This window comes from Vombatus ursinus, unplaced genomic scaffold, assembly GCF_900497805.2.
Source record: "Vombatus ursinus unplaced genomic scaffold, bare-nosed wombat genome assembly UNPS02014821.1, whole genome shotgun sequence".
Classification (NCBI taxonomy): domain Eukaryota; kingdom Metazoa; phylum Chordata; class Mammalia; order Diprotodontia; family Vombatidae; genus Vombatus; species Vombatus ursinus.
The window spans coordinates 50723941-50748696 of record NW_020954599.1 but is presented as its reverse complement, the minus strand read 5'-3'; the positions used below and the strand labels follow the sequence as shown (position 1 = coordinate 50748696).

General features: G+C 38.3%; 1 protein-coding gene across 16 annotated transcripts in view; it reads right to left on the bottom strand.

Annotated features, from left to right (window-relative positions):
- NEK1 (NIMA related kinase 1) overlaps nucleotides 1–24756 on the bottom strand; it is a 161944-nt gene that overhangs the window by 24299 nt on the left and 112889 nt on the right. For all 16 annotated transcript variants that reach the window (XM_027837316.1, XM_027837314.1, XM_027837319.1 and 13 more), the window contains 5 exons: nucleotides 20943–21095; nucleotides 17932–18126; nucleotides 4382–4493; nucleotides 3423–3517; nucleotides 693–934 (listed from right to left, as the gene is read on the bottom strand). In XM_027837316.1, coding sequence (XP_027693117.1) covers nucleotides 693–934; nucleotides 3423–3517; nucleotides 4382–4493; nucleotides 17932–18126; nucleotides 20943–21095 — 797 coding nt within the window. The remainder of the gene's footprint in view (nucleotides 1–692; nucleotides 935–3422; nucleotides 3518–4381; nucleotides 4494–17931; nucleotides 18127–20942; nucleotides 21096–24756) is intronic.

Here is a 24756-nt window from a genome sequence, read left to right as displayed (position 1 = left end):
GTAGTAGTAGTAGTAGTAGTAGTAGTAGTAGTAGTAGTAGTAGTAGTAGTAGTAGTAGTAGTAGTAGTAGTAGTAGTAATAGTATTTATATAGTGCTTTGAAGTTTGCAAAGTGCTACAGATATATTAGCTCATCCTCATAACAATCCTGCAATGTAGGTGCTCTTATTATCACTATTTAACAGATGAGGAAACTGAGGCAGACATAGCTTAATTGACTTGCCCAGGGTCACACTGTAACTGTGTGTCTGAAGCCACATTTGAACTCATTTCTTATTGACTCTAAGTCAAATCCTCCACAGAACTTTTACATTTGTTTGTTTTACTTAGTTTGTTGTGAACCTCTTATACATACATGTAAGCTTAGTCTTATACAGGGGTAGAAGAAGGGTAAGTGGCAATGAAGGAAAAGGTGATATAAGGGAAAGGCCCTAAACACATGTGAGTTTTTAAAGAAACGTGAACCCAACAGGAAAGAATTCTGAAAAAGAAAGCCAATAGGAAAATGGTCTCTTGTCTCAGGTTCCCAATGACAGGTTTATGTAAAGTGGTAATCCTTTTCAATATTTTGGAAGAGGGCATTCATGTGTTTTATTTAAGGGATTAAAAAAAAAGTTTTCAAGGAAACATTTATTAACAAAAGTACAATAATAACAATACTGCAGTACTTTATAATTTAACTAGCATACTTGCCTTTGGATTATTTGCATCAAATAGACCAGTAGAAAGTCCAATTAGCAATGAATTCTTGCCTTTATTTTTTGCTGGTGAATCAGAACGAGCACGAAAAGACTGTTGTTGTGTAAGATGACTTGATGGAATGAAGGTGGCTTTTTTCAAGGCTTCCAAAGGATCTACTTTGTGAAAAAATGGTTCAGATTGCATAGACTTCTTCAGATTAGGTTCAGGTTGCACAGAATCATCTAAAGCAGGTTCTGTAGCATAAATGAAAAATCAGGCTTCAAGGTCATGTAATATCCTGAAATCTTTGGGTTGGAAGGGATTTCTGAAGTAATCAAGCTCAACTCCTACCCAAATCATATATCCTACTATTAACATCCCTAGTGCCCAAGAAAGAGATAAGTTAAAAAAACCTTTAAAAATATAATGTTAAATATTAACAACATTAGCAAATACGAACATAATCACTTCATTTAAGTAAAAACTCTACCAAGAAAACAAAAAGTATGATGTTTCCTAATTAAGTACTGGGGAAGCAACATGCATATAAATATATACAAAGCAAGCTATATACAGGATAAATAGAAAATAATTAATAGAGAGAAGGTACTGGAATTAAGAGAGGTTGGAAAAAGTTCCCTGTAGGTGAGATTTCTATTGGGACTTAGAGGAGTCAGGGAGGTCAGTAGTCAGAGCAGTGGAGGGAGAATGTTTCCAGACATGAGGGACAGCTAGAGAAAATGCCGAGAGCCTAGAGATGGAATGTTTTGTTTGTGGAACAGCCAGAAGGCCAATGTCTCTGAATTGAAGAGTATGTTTTGGGGAGTAAGCTGTATGAAGACTGGAAAGGTAGGAGGGAGCTAGGTTATGAAGGGCTTTGAATGTCAAACAAAGGATTTTGTACTTGGTTCCTGAGTAGTAAGGGTGACATGACTGGACCTATGTTTTAGAAAAATCACTCTAGTGGCAGAAAGGAGGATGGATTGGAGTGGCGAGAGACCTGAGGCAGACAGACTCACCAGTAGGTTATTGCAATAATCTAGGCATGAGATGATAGCCTGTACCAGAGTAGTGGCAGTGTCAAGAGGAGAAAAAAGGATGTATTTGAGAGATGTTGCAAAGGTGAAATCAACAGGCCCTGGCAACAGATTTGATATGGCAGGTTGGGGAAGGTGAGAGATAGTGAACAGTTGAGGATGACAGCTAGGTTGCAATCCTGAGGGACTGGGAGGATGGTGTTACAGTGATAGTAAGGGAGTGGGAAAAAGGTTTAGGGGGAAAGATGACTTCCATTTTGACACATTGAGTTTAAGATGTCTACTCAACATCCAGTTCGAGATGTCTGAAAGATAGTTGGAGATGCAAGACTGGAGGCCAGCAGAGAGTTTGGGGGAATAAAGGCAGATCTGAGAATCATCAATGTAGAGATGGTAATTAAATTCAGAGGAACTGATGAGATCAACAGGTAAAGTAGTATAGATGAAAGAGAAGAGGGCCCAGCAAAGATCCAGAAATAGAGACAGAGAAAGAGTAGTGAGAATAGGAAGGCAGAAAACCATGAGAGTGTGATATCCCAAAAACCAAAGAAGAGAGTATCAAGGAAGAGAGAGTGATCAACAGTGTCAAAGAGAGGTCAAGGAGAAAGAGGACTGAAAAAAAGGCCACTGCATTTGGCAACTGAGAGATCATTAGTAACCTTGAAGACAGCATTTCAGTTGAACGATAAGGTCAGAAGCCAATAGGTAATGGGTTAAGAGAGTGAGAAGAGAGAAAGTGGAGGCACCTATTGTAGACAGCTTTTAGAGAAGTTTTGCTACAAAAGACACAGGAGATATAGGACAATAGTTATTAGAGATGGAAAGATCAAATGAAGGTTTTTTCAGGATGAGAAGACATGGGCATGATTAAAAGCAATAAGAAATGAGCCAACAGAATGATTGAAAATAAGTGAAAGAGTAGGGATGACAAAGTGAGTAATCTGTGGGATTACAGTTATTCAATTGTAAAACATATATGCAAACCACAACTAAATTTGTATAAGAAATGGTTTGAATGCACTGATGTTTAATTAGTTCATCTTTATTTATACAGGGCAAGGAATCAATGTTTTCTTATATTTTAATTAATACTTTGTTAAAATACTAACTAAATGGCTGTTTAATTTCCTTGCCACATTTGCTGAGTATTATAATATATTGTGGTGTTTCCTAGATATAGCAAAGTAGTTCTACATATGTTTTTGGTAAATGTCACTTTTACACTGCTATTAAAGTTGTCTCAATTCAGGGCCACATAGTAAGATAGTCAAAATCCTGAAGTATAATCCAGGTTTACTGATTTTCCAGGCCAGTGATATACCTATCACATTTGGGAAAAATTAAATACTTTGCTTGGGTTTCTCCTTTGCCCTTTATTACATTACTAGCAAAGTGTTTCGTATATAGTTGGTATTTAAAAATAAATAAATAAACTTAATAAATCTCCGTCTCTCTTATCTACTATAATGTGTATTTGCCATTATGCCTCAGTAGAATATAAGCTCCTCAAGGGCAGGGACTAACCATTTTTGAATGTTTGTCTTTCCTAGTGCCTTGCAGAGCAACATACACTAGTAGTTATTTGATAAGTGCTGGTTTCATTGTGACTGGTGTGGCAATAATCAGTCTTATAAACTACCCAAAGTAAAACAGTTTAGTACCAACCACTCTTTAAAAGGTAATTTAAAAAACAGAATAAGCTGACCTATCTGAACTTTATTAGGTGATTCAATTTCACTCAGATTTCTTCTTTCAGAAGTTGCTTCAAGATCATTTTGTTTCATCGTTTTATTCTCCAAGCTGTCAACACATACAGAAAAGGTTATGATGCATAGAAGAAGTTACTCATATTGTAAAACATACAGTAACTGCCCCAAGCAATATATTTTTTTTAGTATGAAATGAATTTTGGTCTGGCCTAGTGTTATGTAAACTATTGTCCCAGAAAGTCTACTCTTCCCTCCTTTAGGGGAGTAGAATAAAAGACTAGAAAGGCTAGTAGCTTGGTCAAGTGTATCCAGAGATCCAGTGAAATGGGCTTGCTGCTTTCCATAAAACTAAAACATTACTGAGATCCAGAAATCTAAACAATCTGCTAGAAAATATTTATCACTACAGAAAAAAAATGATAAAGTTCATATCTTGTGGACGTGTGCTCTCACCATGATGAGGAATAATGGATTCCAATGGAAAGGAATAGTGATATCTGTTATTGACGTCCTGTGATGACTTTTCTGATGACCAGAGTGCAGCCCATGTCCTCTCTCACCTTTATCTACTACCACACTTCATTTATGTCCATATTCCTCATGCTTTACAGGAAATTGCTCCACATAAGTTGGAGGCTTCCAGCATATGGTTACGTTAGAAAAAAGTTCAGTGGCCAGCTTTTTGCCTTTAATTAGGGAGAGCTGGGATGTAGAGAGTTGGTAAGGAAGTTATCAGAACTGACTTAAATGACCTGGCAGGTGGAGATACTAAACAGCATGGAAGACTGTCAGGGAACAATACACTATGACTCTGCAAGGAGTCCACATGAATGGACTCTATTAAATCATAATTTACATTAAAGTTCTATAAAAATATTAGAATATAAGTATATAGAGCCCTAAAGAAGACCCTTTGAAATACAATGCAAAAACTACTAGGGACCAGGTAACATACTCTGTCTCCTCTGAGTCTCTAAGCCACACCTCGTTGACAGATAAAGGCAAGTCAATATTTTTGCTAGCTTTACTTGATCCTTCCAAGATTTCCGCTTCCAAATCATCAGGTTCTGTAAAAAAATGAAAATATCGCAAGAAATGTATATGAACGAAGTCCCAGAATGAAACACCAGTAAGCCTAGAGAAAACAATATGAACTTCATTGTAACCCATCAGTACTTTTGTGCCAGTTAGTATGTTAATTTACTAGGGAGGGCAAACAAACCATACCAAAGTTAGCTAACTTTCTGAAGTAACAAAATTTCTTTTGCAAATTATCATTGCAGAAGATAGAAGCATAATTTTTTCCAGTTTACTTTTCCTGCTTTTTTCTGCAACATGACTAATATGGAAATATACTTCACATGATTTATGATGGGTATTATATAGCTTGGGGAAACTATGTGGCTCAGTGGATACAGTGCTGGACCTGGAGTTAAGAAGACCTGAGTTCAAGTCTGGCCTCAGACACTTATTAGCTGTGTGACTCTGGGCAAGTCACCTCACCCTGTTTGCCTCAGTTTTCTCATCTGTAAAAAGAAAGGAAAAAAGAAGGAAATGGCAAACCATTACAGTATCTTTTCCAAGAAAACCCCCAAACGGGTCCCAAAGAGTCGTACATGACTAAAAACAACTAAACAACAACTGGATTGTATTGCTTGCCTTGTGAATGAAGGGCTGGATAGAGAATTTGGAACTGAAAACAAAATTCAAAATAAACAAAGGAATAAATTACTTTTCAGCATTGAAAAAACAACAAAAGAAATTACCAATGCACAAAGAAAAAATACTTAAGAAGATTGAATATTCTATTTCTTCCTTTCATCATTTATTATATGTTTATTATCTTTTTCCCTTTAGGAAAAAAAGTCCCGGAAAAATAAAACTGGTTTTGAGGAAGTATAAAAAACTTTCCATAGAAAGTTATTAGAAGATTAATGTTGCCATACTTTTGTTGAACTAAATTTTAGATAATTTGTATTGTTACTAATTAGAGATTTACAGAAAGGTTCAATAGTTCAACTGAGTGCTAGCACCCACAAGTAGCTTTAAGAAACAAAGGAGAGAATCCCATCCATTATGGATAGTAGGGTAAATTATGTGGTGACCTACATTGAGTTTATGATGTTTGTTCTTGCTATTTACGTTTCAAATGTAGGCTAGTTGCCTTCCTAGGAGAAGAGGTGAAAAGAGAGGGAAGCCTCCAGATTGTTAGGGAAGATAAAGGGTTTCCAAAGAAACGTGGAATGGCTTATGTGGGGGAAAAAAGGTGCTGAGGTAGAGGAGAGATGAGCCTTGTGTCAGGATTAAAGAGAATTGATGACTGTTTCATAGAGGAGGAAAAGGAAGGAAAAGGGAACCTGTACAATTAAAGTCCTCCATGCCCATTTCAATTTATTTATTTTTAGTTTTCAACATACACTTCCACAAGATTTTGAGTTCCAAATTTTCTTCCCAACTCTCCTCTCCCCCACCCCATGCCAGCATGCATTCTGATTACCCCCTCCCCCAATCTGCCCTCCCTTCTATCATACCCCGACCCCTTCTCTTATCCCCTTCCCTTCTATTTTCCTGTAGGGTAAGATAGATTTCTATACCTCATTGCCTGTGTATCTTATTTCCCAGTTGCATGTAAAAACACTTTACAACATTCATTTTTAAAACTCCGAGTTCCAAATTCTCTTCCTTTCTCCCTCCTTACCCACTCTCATTGACAAGGCAAACATTTGTCGAACTGATAAGGATTTTCCCCAGAATGGAGTCACAGGTGTTCAATTAAATGATGTTTGTGTTTAAATGCATTTTTGCAGATACTGCACTCATGAGGTTGTTTACTTGTACGTTCACATTTATGTCTTAATAATGAATACTTTTCTGGAATATCTTATCACACAAATCATAGGGATACATTCCATTTTCTGTTTTGATGGTACAGACTCAGAATCATTCTGATCCTCCACATTTGATACTCCTTCTGAGCTAGTGTCTTGCCTTTCAACCTGATTTCCACTTGGCTGGGTCATCTTTGCAGGTGGCTCTTGGACTGGAGGGGCTGACTAAGCAGAATACATATATGCCAGCTGGGGAATCAGGATGGTCTGCTTATTGGCAACAAGTGCTCGTAAGCATAGAACAGTGTTTTGGTCAGCAATGGCAACGATTGCAGGTAACTGGGCAGTGACGCTGGGAATGGCGTTATTTATGGGGTTCGCACTTGGTGGGATCACATTTACAACTGGGTCTGAGTCTGTCTCACAACTGTCCTTTGGTGGATCCTTTTTTGCACATGACAAGTTCAAGGGCTTTTCCTGGACAGAATAAACATTGTCCTGGTAAACAACAGTGACGGTGGATTTCTCCAACAATTCTCCAGGTTGCTTTGGTAACATGGTTCGACTTGTGGCTCTTTGGGGACCCCTTCTGCCATGTACAAGTAATCCTGTGTGTTTCAAGATGAAGAAAGGTTTAGTGGTGATGGGGATGATGTGTGACTTCTGGAGCCATTCAGAGCTAACCCCGCCAGCAAAACGGGAGACTTTGTCAACTGGGACTCTTTGAAGTCGTGTGCTGTCTTGGGGTTCACTGGTGTTGGCAAGTCCTGGTGGATTGTTGGCATTGGCAGGAATGTTCTCTTTGCCTGATTCAGGGGAGGACGGTTCTGAAGGCTGAAATGAAATCTCTCCAGCTTGTATCTTTTCAAACTACTTTTTCACTACATCCAAGGACAGGTTTACTGAATCTGCAATGTTGGAGAGCTCTTCTGCTCTTGGCTGTGCATTTAGAGCACAGTACACTTTGAGGAGAGACAGAAGGTTTTTTAGGGGTGGCTGAATGGGAGACAGGAGGCCTTCTCCAAGGTTTGCCGGGACAAAGGGCTTGGACTTCTCAGCTTTGGGAGCACTGGGCTGAGCAGGCTGCTTTGGTCATAGTGCTTTAGCTCTGGAAGTGCATTCAGATCTCCTGGGCAGTCCTCACACAGAAGGCAAGTGACGTCATCACCCCCCCCCCCCAAATGCTTATCCTTCACAGACTTCACTGTAAGGTCTTTGGGCAACTTTTCACTTTTGCAACTATTGGCGGGAACTGAGTTTTCTTTTTTCAGGTTCTGGGGAACAACCTGAAGCTGACTAGGCTGCTCAAGGCAGTTGATGATGATTTTGGTTGTTCCATCCTGGTCAACCAAAAGACTAATAGCAGATATGAAGGAATGACCACCTGGTAGTATGGCTGGCAAGCTGATTGTTTCTTGATCTTTGGATGCAAGATCAGGATGACTGTTCTCCAAAACTTGCTGCATAACATTACCATCTACCGCCACTTTGAGTACATTTTGAATATCACTCAAGTTAATACTTACGGGAGACATCAAACCTACTGTTGGGAGGACAATAGCTTTCACCACACCTTCAAGAGAAATGGTAGCCTGTAAGGCACTACCACCACTGAAAACCCCATTCCGCAAAGGGGCTGAACAGTTGATTCCTGAAGTAACCACAATGGGCTTGAATTCATAATCCACAAGTTCTATTTTAATTTGGTTTGCTGGAAATTGTTGTTGCAAGGGCTTGTTTTCAATCTTCTGCCATATCTGAGGCTTCATGGGATAGCGTGGTAATGCCGACAGAGGACGGGAGGAGCACTGTGCTGGCTTGAGCCCTATTCTTGACCAGATGTGCACAGGCATCAAACCAATACAATTTTTACTCTTTTACTGCACATCTAGCTTCCTCTGCCTGAGCTTCAGGCCCCAGGATTTCTTTTCTTTCCTTTCCATCACCTTCTCAGCAACTGCTGGCACTTCCTTCCTGTTCATGGCTTTCTGGTAACACTGTCTAGTCTGTTGGCAAATCATCTTCTGGCACACTAGCATCACAATCCCCTGTCTACAAAACTCTCAGTTTCTCCTCTACTTCTCTTACTTGCTTCTCAGAATCCCTTTTGAGCTCTTCCAAGGCCTGGGACTGATTCATATTTTTCTTGGAGGTTTTGGATGTAGGAGCTTTGGCTTTGTTGTCTTTTTCTGGTTGTATGTTTTGATCTTCTTTGTCACCAAAGTAAGATAATTTAGTCTGACTCTTTTTGTGCTGCTTACTCATGATCCCAGCCAATTACTTGAGTTTTAAACTCTTTGTTAAGGTAAAAGTCTGCTTCCAATGTGGAGAATGTTCTGTCCCAAGCTTCGGGGGTTTGTACAGCTGTTTTCAGAGATACTTCTAGGGACCTGAAAATTTTCAGTTCTTCCAAGGTGCTATGATAAGGGGTGAGGTGTTTTCTCTCTACCGCCACAAGAAGCTTCACCACACCAGCATTCCTCCTTATCCCAGGACCGCCCCTCAGAACTGTGACCCAGAACCAAGCATCAGTAAAGCAAGAGATCCCTGCAATCCCCCTCTGATCAGCCACTCGACTCCCCCTCAGTCTGTGGGCTGAGAGCTCAGGAAACAGCCACCGCCCCGGGGGCAGCTGAGATCTAGCTCCTTCTCTCACCTCAGTCCCAGACTTTTTGCACTGACCTTCCAAGTTGTCTTTGGTGTTTGTGGGTTCAGAAGTCTGGAAACTGCCACAGCTGCCCATGATTCAGCCCTCTGAGGCCTGCTCCAGGGTTGTTGCGGCCTGCGAGCCCATGCCGAACTGCGCTCCTCTCCCAGCCCGGTGTGATATACCTTTCCGATCAACTATCCAGGCTGTCTTTGACTGGAAATTTGTTTCACTCTGTCTTTTTATGGGTTCTGCTGCTTCAGAATTTGTTTAGAGTCATTTTTTATAGGTATTTGGAGAGGTTTGGGGGAGAGCTCAAGCAAGTCACTGCTTTCCCCCACAATCCCCTGTCTAAATGCTTGAGTCACCTCCTCCCCATCCCTCTCCCTTCCTACCCCTCAACTCTCTGCCTCCACTCCTCCCAGTTCTGTATTTGAAAGTCAGTTTTTCTATTTAGCTCTGACTCCTCAAGAATGCATTAAATTCCTCTATGTCTTTGAATATCAAATTTTCCCCCTCATTAATTACACTCAGTTTTGCTGGGTAAGTGATCCTGGGAACTCTGAAATTTGGCTATAATTCTCCCGGGAGTTTTCCTTTTGGGATCTTTTTCAGGAGGTGATCAGTGGATTCTTTCACTTTCTATTTTACCCTCTGGTTCTAGAATACCAGGACAGTTTTCCTTGATAATTTCCTGAAAGACGATGTGTCTAGGCTCTTTTTTTGATCATGGCCAAAGGTAGTCCAATAATTTTTAAATTATCTCTCCTGGATCCACTGAAAATATCATCTTTTATAGGAAGCTTTTCCCAATCCCTCTTAATTCTTATGCCTTCCCTCAGGTCAGTTGTTTTTCCAATGAGATGCTTCACATTGTCTTCTATTTTTTCATTCTTTTGGTTTTCTTTTATAATTCCTTGATTTCTCATAGAGTCATTAGCTTCCATTTGCTCCATCCAATACTTGAGGAAGTATTTTCTTCAGTGAGCTTTTAGACCTCCTTTTCCCTTTGGCCAATTCTGCTTTTTAAGGAATTCTTCTCCTTTTTGGCTTTTTGGACCTCTTTTACCATTTGGGCTAGTCCATTTTTTAAGGTGTTATTTTCTTCAGTATTTTTTTAGGTCTCCTTTGGCAAACTATTGACTCATTTCTCATGATTTTTCTTGCATCCCTCTCATTTCTCTTCCCAATTTTTCCTCTACTTCTCTTACTTGATTTTCAAAATTCTTTTTGGGCTCTTCCATGGGCCTCACACCTTCATATTTTTCTTGGAGGCTTTGGATGTAGGAGCTTTGACTTTACTGTCTTCTTCTGATTGTATGTTTTGATCTTCCTTTTCACCAAAGTAAGACTTTATAGTCGAGTTTTTTTCCGCTGTTTGCTCATCTTCCCAGCCAATTACTTAACTTTGTAACTCTTTGTTAAGATAGGGCTCTGCTTCCAGTGTGTAGGGTATACTGTCCCAAGCTTCAGGGATTTTGTGCAGCTGTTTTCAGAGATACTTCTAGGGATTTGTAAGTTTTCAGCCCTTCCAAGGTGGTATGATCTAAGGAGAGGTGTTTACTCCTCTCCTGGCCTGTGCTCTGGTCTGTGAGTGACCACAAGCACTCTTTTCTGCCCTGGAACTGTGAGAAGGGTTCCCTCTCCACTGCTACCTCAAGCTCTGCTATGCCAATGCTCCTCCTCGCCCCAGGACTGCCACCTAGGACTGTCACCCAGATCCAAGTATGGGAAAAGCAACAGAATCCTGCCTCAGTGCCAGCAAAGAGATCCCTGTAATCTCCTTCTGATCAGTTGTTGGATCCCCTTACTGTCTGTGGGCTGACAGCTCTGGAAGCAGCCACTGTTGCTGTAGCCACTGCCCTGGGGCTATGCTAGGACCAGGGCTGGACTGCTCTCCTCTCTCACTCAGGTTCAACAGACCTTTCCCACTGACCTTCTTTGGCATTTATGGGTTGAGAAGTCTGGAGACCACCATAGCTGCCAGTGATTCAATCCCCTAAGGCCTGCTCCAGGTTTGCTGGGCCTGGTCTGTGCTGGCATGGCCCAAGTTGGACTGTGCTGCTCTCCCAGCCCAGTGCAACAGACCTTTCTTGATGACTTTCCAGGTTGTCTTGGGCTAGAAATTTATTTTACTCTGTTTTTTTGTGGGTTCTGCTGCTCAAGAATTTGTTCAGAGTCATTTTTTTACAGGTATTTGGAGGGGTTTGGGGGACAGCTCAAGTGAGTCCCTGTTTTTACTCCACCATCTTGGCTCCACTCACCCACCCCACCTTCCCGCCCCAACTAAAGTTTTAAAAACAGATTGAAGCTCTTAAAGAAGAGAGAGCTACTCTGAGGAAGCAGAAAATGTTTGTTGACTCAATAATGAGAGAACACAGCCACAAAAGCTTTCAGGTCAGATCATCCAGTGAGGTGCAGAGGGAGAAAAGAAGAGTATTGGGAAATGGTGATTCTCTGCTCAGTACTAACACAGCTGCTCTTTAGCAATCTCTGAAGCCTCTGACACTGTTGATCATTCTCTCCTCCTTGACACTCTCTTGTCTGAGTTTTTGGGACACCATTCCCTTCTAGTTGTCTTCTTGCCAATCAGACTGCTCCTATGTCTCTTCTTCCAAATCACATCCTCTAAACACATGTGTCCCTCAGGGTTCATTTCTGTGCCCTCTTCACTTTTCCTTCATATGATTTCACTTGGTGATCTCATCAGCTCCCATGAATTTAATTACCATCTCTATGCTGATGATTCTCAAATCTGCCTTTCCTGCCTGAATCTCTCTACTCTCCCCCAATCTCACATCTCCAACTACTTTTCAGGCAGCTCAAACTGGATGTCCAGTGAACATCTTAAATTCAAATACATGAGCATTAGACCATTAGACCGTGAGCTCATTGAGGGCAAGGACTGTATTTTACCTCTTTTTGCATCCCAAGCACTTAGCAGAATGCCTAGTATATAGTATGTACTTAATTGACTGACTGACCAGATAACAAAAGAGAGATCTGTTTTTATTTCTTGGACATTTAACTAAGACATAAAAGAACTTCTTAAAACTTATCAAAACAGAATGGCAATTGTCCACTTACAGTGATTCACCTGGGCACAAATGACACTTCTAAAAGGGAACCTACAAAGCATTGTCAAAGACTATAAAGTCTTAGGCAAGCAATGGAAGACCACTAAGATACTGGACATATATTCCTTATTCTTGACCATCAAAGACTAAGTATACCAAAGAGAAAAATAATTATGGAAGTTAACAGCTGACTAAGCAAGTGGTACATATACCACTGGGTACATATATTGGACTGGGACTTGAATTTCTAGATAACAGTTTACTATGTAAAGTTGAAAGATTCTTGGCCAGAGAGGCAGTATGCCAGATAAAAGGGGTAAGAGTGTATTTGCCAGTTGTTTCAAAATTTAAAAAAGGGTTTTAAATTATGAAGGATGGAGGAGGGAGAAAACTGTGTATATACATCTCCCAAGTTAGATATTACATAGATTAGGCACAAAGAAAGAAGAATAGCAACTGGAACACTTATAAATTCATAGGGGGCAAAATCCAAGAAAGGAGCCAGTAGTAAAACCTATAGCTTCAAATGTTTAGGTGACAAACAAGAAAAATTAGTGGGCCTACTGAAGGGGGTCAAATTTGACCTCAAATATATATCACTGAGACTTGGTGGGATGAAACATGTGCCTCGATTATAGCTCTAAATTTAAAAGAAACAGGAACATAAAATGGGAAGAAGGTAGTAGATTTGCATATCAAGAAGATATACTCATGTGAGGAAGTTCAAAAACCAGAGTTGGGAAGCATGATAGACAGCATTTAGGGGAAAGTCAAAGGAGGGAGAAACAGAAATGATTTTGTCACAGAGTACATTGTAGACTACCTGGACGAAAAGGGGGAATAGAAAAGGAGTTCATGAAACAGATTACAATGGACGCGAAGGCATCATGCAGCAGTGAAAGTGTATTTGGAGACTTCAATTATCCAGATATTTGCTGAAGATCTCTCTTGGACAAAAGCAGAGCAGTTAATAACTTCTTTACTTGTGGTAATAATTTTATACACTTCAAAAGGCAAACGAATCCTCAAGGGAAATTCTATTCTCACTCTAATTTTTATTAACAGAAAGGAACTTGAGAGAAAACAATGAGAATCTTGGAGGGAAGTGATAATTCTCCATCCTGAAGTTTGTGACAAAGACCAGAAAAAACACAGGCAAAATCTGACATGCACCCGAGATTTGATGAAAGTAGATTTACAAAAAATTCAGAGGAAAGATAGATAGTGCCACGGAATAAAATGTTACATGGGAAGTTAGCCCAAGAAAGATGGAAAACACTTCAAGAATAAAATTCGTAAGACACAAAGGGAATCAATTCTGACAAAATAAACATGGAATTTTTATGAAAAAATGCACGTGGAATTCACCAATTTAGATTAAAAAAAGATACACAGAGAAGTTAGAAGTAAGGTCGTGTAACAGGAAAAATATGGCATGGCATTCACGTAGAGTAAAGAATGCTAAAAGCTCAGAATGATATGAGGCTAGCAAGGGAAGCTCTGGACAACAGATAGGGTTTGTTTGGGTTTTTAAATTTGTTTGAGCTATATTGGAAGAAAAAAAAGAGCAAAGAAAGGATAGAATTTTTGCTACTAGTGGATGAGACGATGATAATTGATAACAGAGAGAAGGCAGAGATAGCTGACTCTAATATAGTTTGTTTTCTTTACAAAGAAGAATGATCTTCGCACTAGAAATGACAGAATGAAAATGGCTAATGGGGAGTTGGCACCCAAGAAAAATGAGAGAGTAATTCATGTCACCTGATCCAAATGACTTATAAAAGAACTGGTTGACCTAATTACCAGTGATATCTGAATGATCATGGGAAACAGAAGAGGTACAATGTGACTGGAGAAGGGCATATATCTTGACTTTCCAAAAAGGAAAGTGAATACATCAGGGAGCTTGACTGTACGGCATGGCATTATCAAGAACAGGTCATGCCGGACCAACCTCATTTCCTCTTTGGACAGGATTACTAAACTGGTGGATCAGGGGAATACTGTATACTTCATCTACTGTATAATACTGTATAATTTAATCTAGATTTTATCAAAGCTTTTGATTAATTAGCTATTATTCTTGTGGAAAAGACAGAAACATATGTACTAAACACACTGGAATTACCTGATGCCCCTGTGGTCTCTCCTGACTGGATGCCTCCTCACAGAACCTCTATCTAAAGAGGGGACTCAGGCCAGTCACGTTCCATTCCTTTCCAGAATGCCAGCACACTTCCTACATTATATCCCCTTACGCTCACTTTCCAGCTTCCTTTTAAGTGATGTCTTCCATTTTTTAGAATATAAGCTTCTTGACAACATGGGCTGCTTTTCTTTTTACTTGTGTTTGTAAGTACTGTGCTAACTGTTTGATACAAAATAAATGCTCAATAAATGATAAATAACTGATAGATAGACAATGATAAAATCAGATGGATTCAGAACTGGTTGGATGGCTGGACTAGAGTAGTTGTTAGTTGTTCAATATCATTGTGGCAAGAGATCCAGTATAGTATCTCAGAGATCTGTACTTGGCCCTGTAATGTTTAACATTTTTCTCAGTGACTTGGATAAACAGCCTATTCTCATAAAATTTTCATATGACAAGGGTGGGAGGGGGTAGCTAATATAGCAAATAACAGAGTCAGTATCCAGAAGGATCTTGATATTCTAACTCTGATAAGATGAAATTCAGTAAGGTTAATTAGATAGTCTTACATTTGTGTACAAAAAAAATCAACTCTACAAGTACAGGATAGAGAGGCATTGAGAGACAGAAACTGTTCTTAAAAAGAAATTGGTAAGGGCAGTTAGGTGGTGCAGTGGATAGAGCGCCGTCCTTGGATTCAGGAGGACCTGAGTTCAAATCCAGTCTCAGACACATATAAAACTGACTAGCTGGGTGGCTAGTCACTTAACCCTGATGGCCTCACCAAAAAGAAAAAAAAAAAGAAATGAGAGTTTGATGGACTGCAAACTCAATATGTAATAATGTAGTAGCCAGAAAAACTAATGCAGTCTTGGGCTGCTTTAAGGAACATACTTCCAGAAACAGGAAGATGATAGCTTTACTGTATTCTGCCCTTGTTAGACCTCATTTGGAGTACTGTGTCCAGTTTTGGGCGTCATAGTTTAAGAAGGATAAGAAGCTAATAAGCTGGAAAGTATCTAGAAAAGCGCAACTAGGATGGTGAAGAATATTGAGTCCATGTCACATAAAGATTGAAGAAACTGGACATGTTTAGTCTGTAGAAGACTTGGAGTCAGGGTAAGGGATTAGAGGAGGTTGGGGTGAGGAGAAATATGACATCTGTCTTCAAATATTTACAGGGCTATTACATGGAGGAGGGACCAGACTCATTACATTTGGCCCCTTATTCTTGCAAATCAAGAAAAATATCCTAAAATTAGCATGGTCCATAATTGGAATGGGCTACTTAAAAAGATGGTCTCCCCTCCCCCTATTGCCTCCTGAAGATCTTCAAACTGAAGCTGGATGATCACTTGTTGGACACACTAACACGGGGATTTCTTTAGTGTATGAGTTAGATTAGACAGCTACTGAGGTTCCTTCTAATTCTCAAATTTTGTAATTCTGTGAAGTATGTAGATTCCAAGGAATTTAACTGATTATCCTTAGAGAGACAGAAATAAGCAGACAAAAATCAATGAGCTACTAATTTTTTACTTCTTTGATTGATTTAACTACTATCGTTGGACATTATATGTCCTCTATTCAAAATTACTGGTTTTTCTTTTTCTCTACAATTATCAAACTTCACTATTTCTTTTACTCTCCCCCACAGATGAGGTATTAAGTCCCATAAAATTACTTAGAACTCCTTCCTTTTAATTTCCGGTCCACCCAAGTGCTATTAGTAGTTATTCCCTGCCAATAAATTTTCTATTTCCTTTCTTAAAACCTTGCCCAGGCAGTATCTTTTAAAGCTAGATATAAACGTTCTGATACTTCCAATACTCATTTCTTTACTTTCTCTTTTTACTTATTACTTTCTCGACCATGCCATTTCAATAACTAGCAGGATTCCTTTCTACCACAATCCTATGTTCAAACCTAAAACAATAAATCATAACTTTTATTTTGGACAGCTCCACATCCTGAATGTCCTCCTCTAACCTGTTAAATTCTTACTCACTCTTTAAAGTTCAACTCAAATGTCACTTCCTCCAAAAAGTCTTCTGTGACTGAGCTGGACAGAAATGATATAGACCTCATAATACATTTGGTTTGGAATTCTCTCACACATTTACCATTTTTATAATAGAGTTTTTTCTGTATATAGTCCTATAATGTCATGAGAATATAACGAAAGTATAGAAATGCAAAATAGTTGAGAAACTTAAAAGTGAAATTATATGTAATTGTGAAATGAAGTTTGAAAAAAAAAAGTAGCCATAAAAATTATATGTATTTCTGAAATGAAGTAAGGTTGGAAAAAAAAAAAAAAAGAGGCAGCCATAAAAAAAGTAGAGAGGTAACTTAAAAGAAGGTTAGGGCAAAATAACAATATGCACATATCAGGGCCTGATCAATGGTCATAGAATAAACAAATGAATGATAAGAATGAAGTAAACTATGTCCCTGATTGAGTTGTTCTCTAAACACTAGGGAATATAGCCTTGTTTTAATATAACCAGAACAATTTGAGCAAATGGAAAGTTTGCCTACCATAATATAAAGTTTTATTCTTGAATTACATTACCATTTATATAAAAAAAATTCAAGCCATTTTGTTACAGTAAAAGAAGTAAATTTCTATGGTTTAACCTATGAAATCTTGCTTAAGGAATTATAGTGCTATGGCTTGATGTAGACATTATTTCATTATCTATATCATATACCAAGTGTCTTTGCAGATATGCACATTCAGAAAAGTGAAAAATGTCTAAGTTTGAAAGTCTTGTCCTTATTTCATAATCACTTCTTACAAAGAAATAAAAAAACAATAAACAATGATCATAAAAATATTGTGGTTGGCAATTCCATAAATGCTAGAATCAGGCAATTCAGGGTTATGGTTCCAACAACATGTTTGAACATAAATGTTGGCCATAAATGTGACCACAAGATCATACAGACTATGAAGGAAAAAATGCCTAGTTCTATTGAAATCCCGAACACCACAGAACACAACATGTTATTTTGGGAACCAAAACTTAGAATTTCTTCACTTGTATAAAATTTTAATCATGAATTTTTATACTTAACATATTCAGGTCTTTCTGAACATGGAACTTAACTTTGATTAAGTTAAATCTTAGTTTATTTAAGAATACTTAGCATCCATGAGAGGGAGTGTGGTATAGAAGCTAGAAAATCAGTCTCAACATCAGGAAGACCCAAGTTCAAGTCCCATCTCTGACATGTACTGATTGGATGATCCTGAACAAGGCACTTCAACTCTAAGATACCAGGTATCTCTAAGACTACAAATCACTAATCTCCAATCTGTACTGGTAGAAGGAGTTTCCTCACTGGGAGCTCCATATGTGAAATTACAGATGCAGAAACTTTTTCATCTTTTAAGATCCCTCCATCTTTGGAATTTACACATTGGAAGGACCCTCTGCCCCTGTGGTCTCTCCTTCTAATTGGATGGTTCTTCCCAGAACATCCATTTAAGAAAGAACTCAGGCCCCACCATGTCTCATTCCTCTTCAGGATCTCCACTGTGCCGAGCTGAATACCTTCCTCCTCTCCATTCTCTTTTTACCTTCCTTTTATGTCCTGTCTTCCCTTATTAGAGGAAATTATATTATTCCCTTACTATAAGCTCCTTGAGGGCAGGGATTATTTTATTTTTTACTTATATCTGTCCTTCTAGGGCTTAGGAAAAAGTGCTTGTCACATAGTAAGCGCTTAACAAATGCTTGTTCATTCACTGAAAGATCTAGATCAAAAACAAAAAACAATTAGGAACCATACCTTCTAATTTTTCTTCCATCATAACTGGTTTTAATGCCATTTGTAAAAATTCATCTGCTTCCTTAAGTTTCAGCTCTTGAGAGGCTTTGATATCAGCTTTATTAACTACAGGTGAAGGATCTATATCAACAGGAACAAACTGTACTTCTTTTTTCTCCATGGCTAAGGTTTTGGAGTTTTTTCCTTCACAGGCTTCTGTGGAAACACCCCCCGCCATGAAAAAATGTTTTATAAAAGTCTTGAATTTTATTTCTAATCATGTTTTAGAGTTTTTAAAAGGTGCTGCTAATAATAGGTTATCCTGACTAGACTCTAGTATAATACTTCATATGTTCCAGGTTGTATAATTCTTAGTGAAGTAGTTAATTTGTAGAAATACCATCAATTGTACTTGAATTGCACAAAAAATAGCTAAGGCATATGTTAGAATGTGGAGAGGGAAAGTATGCTTCCCCCCTTCCTAAGATTTTCTGAAAAATAATATCTAGGAATATCTTAGTTAACCTCTTATAGCAAATTTTGGAGACTAATTAGAAGATCTGTGCTTGAAAGTTGCCTGTTTGAGGTTTGAACACCACAGAAAAAATGCTTCACAAATCAAGGAAAACTTTATATGCCTTCGGTCATAGGGTAGGCTAAAAGCAAGGGAAGAAAATCTGATTGATAGATAACTGATGCTTATATAATGTTTATAAAGTTTGCAAAGTATTTTACTTATATTCTCTCATTTGGGCTCAACAACAATTCTGTGTGGTGGTGCTATCGATATTATTCCCATTTTATAGTTGAGGAAACTAAGGTTCTAAATAATTAAGGTAAAATTTTCATTAAGAGGGGACATGTGAGTTCAACTAAGTTATCATTTCCAATTGATAAGTGGTCAAACAGGCAGTTTTCAGAAGAAGAAATCAAAACTATCAATAGTCATATGAAAAAGTGCTCTAAATGTTTATTGATTACAAAAATGTAAATTAAAGTAACTTGGAGGCACTAACTCACAACTATTAGAAATGATAAATGCTGGAGGGAATTTGGAAAAAATGAGACACTGAAGCACTGCCAGTGGAGCTGTGAGCTAGTTCAACCATTATGGAGAACAATTTGGAATTATACCCAAAGGACAAACTGCATTCCCTTTGACTCAGCAATACCACTCCTAGGTCTGATTCCAAAGAAAAAGGACCTACATGTACAAAAATATTTATAGCATCTCTTTTTGTGGTGGCAAAGAACTGGAAATTGAAAGGATGCCCATCAATTAGGGAATAGCTGGGCAATTTGTGGTACATGATTGTGATGGAATACTACTGTGTTATAAGAAATGCCGAACAGAATGTTTTCAGAAAAACCCAGAAGTATTACATGAATTGATGCAGAGGGAAGTGAGCAGAATCAGGAAACTACTGTACACAGTAACAGCAATATTCCAAGGATTATCAACTGTAAAAAACTTAGCTACTTTGATTAATACAATGATCCAAAACAATTCCAAAGTCCCATGATGAAAAATGCTATCCATCTCCAGAGAGAATGAACTGATGAACTTGGGTACAGATTGAAGCATACTTTTTCACTTTATTTTTCACATGTGTGTGTACACGTGCATATGTGTTTTCTTTTCTGAGACACTGCTAATATGAAAATATGTTTTGCATGACTTCACGAGTACAATCAATATTATATTCCTTGCCTTCTCAAGGGGTGGGGTAGGGACTGGGGGGCAAGAGAGAATAGGGAACTTAAAATCTGAAGAACAGAATATTAAAAAATTTTAAAAATTTAATTGGAAAATAAAACTATATATATTTTAAAAAGAGATAAAGAAAACCCACTGATTCTGATTCAAGTAGGCAGAATCAATTACCTTTATGTGTATGTATAATATTTTGCTATGCTTTCATTTATTTCAAATAATGGATAGTGTAGAGTTGGGTTTTTTAAAATTTACATGGGTTTTAGTTTTTCTAATATATTCTAGAAAAAATAATAAAATTTCTCCAATAAAATGAGTACAAGCAAATTATTCAAGCATGGCATAGGGGATCCTGGTTTTATTGAAGACCACTCTGTGTGAACAGACTGTTAGCATTCCCACCCTGTCCAAAAATCACCTTGTGTATATTCTCTACTGAATAACTGGTGTTTGCATTGTTTCCCTCCAATAGAGGGGGATTATTTTTATTTTTGCAGGTATTTAATATTTGCCTATTTTAGTGCCAGACACATAGTTGGTATCTAAACTGATGCACTGAACTGAGTTCTTCATCTAGCTGTGAGAAGCTCTGAAAACTTGGGCATACTTCCTTTTACTGACTTATATGCACTACTTGCAACTACAATTCTCTATTTATTAGTAATAATAACTCTCATTTATAAAATTTTCAACTTTGCAAATCCTTTTGCATACATTATCTTATTTCAACTTCACAATAACTCTGTGAGGTGTTACCTTCATTTTACAAATGAATAAATCAATGCTCAGAGAAGTTAAGTGAGTTGCCCATGGTCACACAGCTTAGCTAAATGTCAGAGACAGGATCATCCTTACTATAGGATCCCAGAATCCAGGTCATCCTTACTATAAATACAGCACTGTAAAACCAGAATTACCATATTTTACAAATGCATCTTGAAAAACATGATAAACCATGGTTCTAAGATATTATCTGTTACACTCTATCAACTAGTAATAAACCTACTACCCAAACCACTAGCAGACAGCACATTTCTTATTTTAAAAAAACAAAAACAAAACTTGTTTTGCCAACAAATTCTATCCTATGACATGACTTTTCAGACTTCATTTTACTTTTTTCATTTCCTTTTCTTATTGGATCACAGATATCCTCACATGTATTTAACCTCCTAGGTTAAGATAAAATCACAATCACTTTTACCACCTGAAGAGAAAACTGATATTAAAAGCCTTTTTGTAAATGATACAGTCTTAGTCACGTTTATGTTTTTACCAATATTAAACATTCACTTAAAAATATTTAGTTCCATTTTACCATTTTTAAGGGTTATCTCATCCAAACATTGTGTCTGAAGTTGTAGTTCAGCTTCTCCAAGAATCTTAAGAACAGAATCTGTTGGACTTTTTCCCCAGGCTCTTCTTGGAGATCCTTCAATGTCTAGTTTAATAACATGTCCCACTGTAAGTTCTACAGAGCAAAAGAAGTAGGGGAAATTGAAATGGTTATAACAAAATGCTCACTATGAAATGATTATAACATGAGATTAGAAAACCATTTGCACGGCTGACTGTAAGCCAGCAACTCAGTTGTTTATTTATTTATTTTTAATGTTCATATTATATAGTGCATTTAGAGAGATTTGTTTTTAAAAGGTGATTAACAAGGTTGGGAGATGGAGACCAAAGGAAAATCTTCAACTAAAGAAAATAAAGGAAAACTAAGATACCTTTTAAATGAAATGTCACTTAAAAATTTTCAATTAAGAAGTAATCATGGGTGTTTCACAGCAAAATCTATAGAAAAGAATATGGCCTTCTTGCTGTAGCTTGAAAAAGACATTCCATCCCCCAACTCTGTGCATTTTTGGCTGTCTCCCACATCTGGAACTCTCATTCCTCATCTCAGTCAGTCAATAAACATGGACTGGGCACCGTGCTAAGTGCCGGGGATAGAAAGAAAGGCAAAAGGCTGTCCCTGCCCTAAAGGAGCTTACAGTCTAATGGGATGACATGTAAATAAGTTAAAAAAAAAAACCCTATATGCAGGATAAAGAGGAAATAATTAATACAGGGAAGGCACTAGAATTAAGAGTGGTTTGGGAAGCCTTTCAGTAAACAAATGGGATTTTATTTGGGAAGGAAGCCAGGGAAGTCAATGGAGGGAGAGCATTTGAGGCATGGGGGACAGCAAAAGAAAATGCCTGGGGCCAAAAGATGGAGTGTGTCCTTTGTGGAACAACAAGGAAGCAAACTAGTATCAGTGGATCCAAAAGTACTCGGAGAGAAATAAGGTATAAAAAGATTAGGAAGAGGCAAGGTTATTATGAAGGACTCTGAGTACCAAACAAGATTATATATTTGATCCTGGAGATGATAAGGAGCCATTTGAGTTTACTGAATGGAGGGAAGGGAGGAGGCATGGAATGGGGACATGGTCAAACCTGAGCTTTAGGAAAATCACTTGGGTGGCTGAATGGAGAATAGACTGGAATGGGAAGAGACCCCAGCAGGTTATTAATAGTCCAGACATGAGGTGATGAGGATCTACACTAGGGGGGTGGCATTGTCAGAGGAGAGAAGAAGATGTATTTGAGAGTTTGTTGCAAAGGCCTTGGCAACAGATTGTATATGAGGAGTCAGTGATAGTGAGAAGTGGAGGATGACATCTAGGTTGCAAGCCTGAGGAACTAGGAGGACAGTATTGTCCTCTACAGAAATAGGAAAGGTAGTAAAGGGAAAGATAACGAGTTCAGTTTTGGAAGGCTAACTTTAAGATGCCTACTGAACCATCCAGTTTGAGATGTCTGAAAGACAACTGGAGATGCAAGATTGGAGGTCAGCAGAGATATAGGGACCAAGTGAGGGTTTTTTCAGGGTGGAGGAGACATGAGCATGTTTGTAGGCAGCAGAGAATTAGTCAATAGACAGAGACTGAAATGAGAGAGGTGACCATCTGCCGGAGGAGATGGGATGGAATGGTATCACTTGAACAAGTAGAGGTGTTAGCTTTGGTAAGCAGTAAACCCACGTCATCATGTGAGACAGAGGTGAAGAAAGAGATAGTAGCAAAAGTGGCACCTGAGTGACAGGAGATGAGGAAGAAGCAGCTCACAGTGAACGTCCTCAATTTTTTCTGCAAAATATGATGTAAGGTGCTTAGCTGGGAGAGTAAAAGGAGGGGAACCATGAGAGGTTTGAGGAAAGATGAAAACAAAGGGATGAAAGTCTCTGTGGAGAGTGGGATAGTGAGTTGATAAGGGAGGTATAAGATTGCCCAGCAGCAGTAAAGGTCCAGTTAAGGTTGTGTAATATAAATTTGTAGTGGACCCTGTCAAAATGGTTAAGTGATTTTCTCCACCTTCATTCAGCAGCAGCAGACAGTGAGAGTAATCCTGGTAGAGCAAAACGGAAGGGGCTAGAGACTCAAGAGAAGAAGACAGTATAAAGTTGAACTGGTTCTCCAAGGGGTCAAGATGGGGAAAAGAAAAGAGAGTGGCTAATGCAGAGGTGATGGCTTGGGAGAGAATTGAGGGGTTGAGGGATTAGAGGTCATGTTGTAAACAAAGAATAAGGTTAAGGGAAGAGAGAATTGGAAAGTAAATAGAGTCTTTGTATGTTCCTTTTGCTAAATTATATCAACAAGCATTTATCAAGTATGACCTCAGTGATAGACATGTCTGTTGCCTGGAGACCAGGCTAAGTAAGTTTAGAGATGCTAATCATCAGGTTGGTAATAAAATGATGAATTTTTTATCAAAAGGAACATACAAAGACCATCTAAAGAATAAAGAAATTCTAGTCTGCTTTCATGAGAGCCTGACCTTGGAGTCAGGAAGACTTGGGTTCAAGTCTCACAAACTGTCTATATGATTGTGATCATGAGTAAGTCACTGAACTTCTCAGGGCCACCAGCAACTTTGTGAGACTCTCAGTTGCTCCTGTCTTCCCACAATCTCAGGTGAGAGCCCTGCATCATATTTTACAGAAAAAATTGAGGGCATTCATCATGAGCTCCCTCTTCTCTCCTCTTCCTCATTCCTATCACTCAGGTGCCTTCTGCCACTATCTCTTCCTTCACCTCTGTCTCACATGATGAAGTAGGTTTATTCCTTACCAAAGCTAACACCTCTACTTGCTCAAGTGATACCATTCTGTCCCATCTCCTCCAACATATCACCACTTCTCTCAGTTGCAGAGCTAGGGACAATCTCCTTTGGCAGAAGGAATTTCCTGCCAGGAGCTCCCTACACTGATGAAATCACAAGACCAGCCCCACCAAAGTACAAAGGCGGTGGATCCAAGAATACATTCTTTTATTTCCCCAACTATTCAAAATTTGTACACTTGTTGCCAAGTAAGTTTTCTTTCTGTACTGACATTACTAAACATTTCTTAATTTCTACTTGGAAAACTTTCTGATTCTAGAAGCTTTTGTTTTCATATCTTTTTGTACTTGCTAACTGCTTTTTCTGGATTTCCTTATAAACTCCTGTGGCTCAGATTTCTGTGAGTAGGCTAATCAAAAGAAAGACGGCATTATCCATCTTAAATATTCAACTACAAAAACTTTAATTTTGGCAAATAATTAACTTCATTCCCCCCTTAAGTGTTTTCTCAGTGCTGATTAGATAAAAAATTATTTTTTTTCTATAAAAATTTTCCTTCTAGGAGGCAGAACCAAGATGGTGGAGAAAAGGCAGAGATTCACCCAAGCTGTCCCCAAACCCTTCCAAACTTTAAAAAATGCCCAAAACAAATTTTGTAGGGGTAGAGCCCACAAAAGGACAGGGTGAAACAATTTTCCAATAAGAGAGGTTGAGGAAAAATTGGGAAGAAAAATGTGAATGATGCAAGAAAATCATGAAAAAGGAGTCAACAGTTTGGTAAAGATGGTGCAAGAAAATACTGAAGGAAATAACATGTTAAATAACAGAATAGGCCAAATGGTAAAAGAGGCACAAAATTCAATAAAGAGAATACCTTGAAAAGCAGAGTTGGCCAAATGGAAAAAGATATACAAAAATTTACTGAAGAAAAGAACTCCTTAAAAAGTAGAATCCGCCAAATGGAAAAGGAGATACAAAAGCTCACTAAGGAAAATAATTCCTTACAAGTCATTCCCCAGTTGA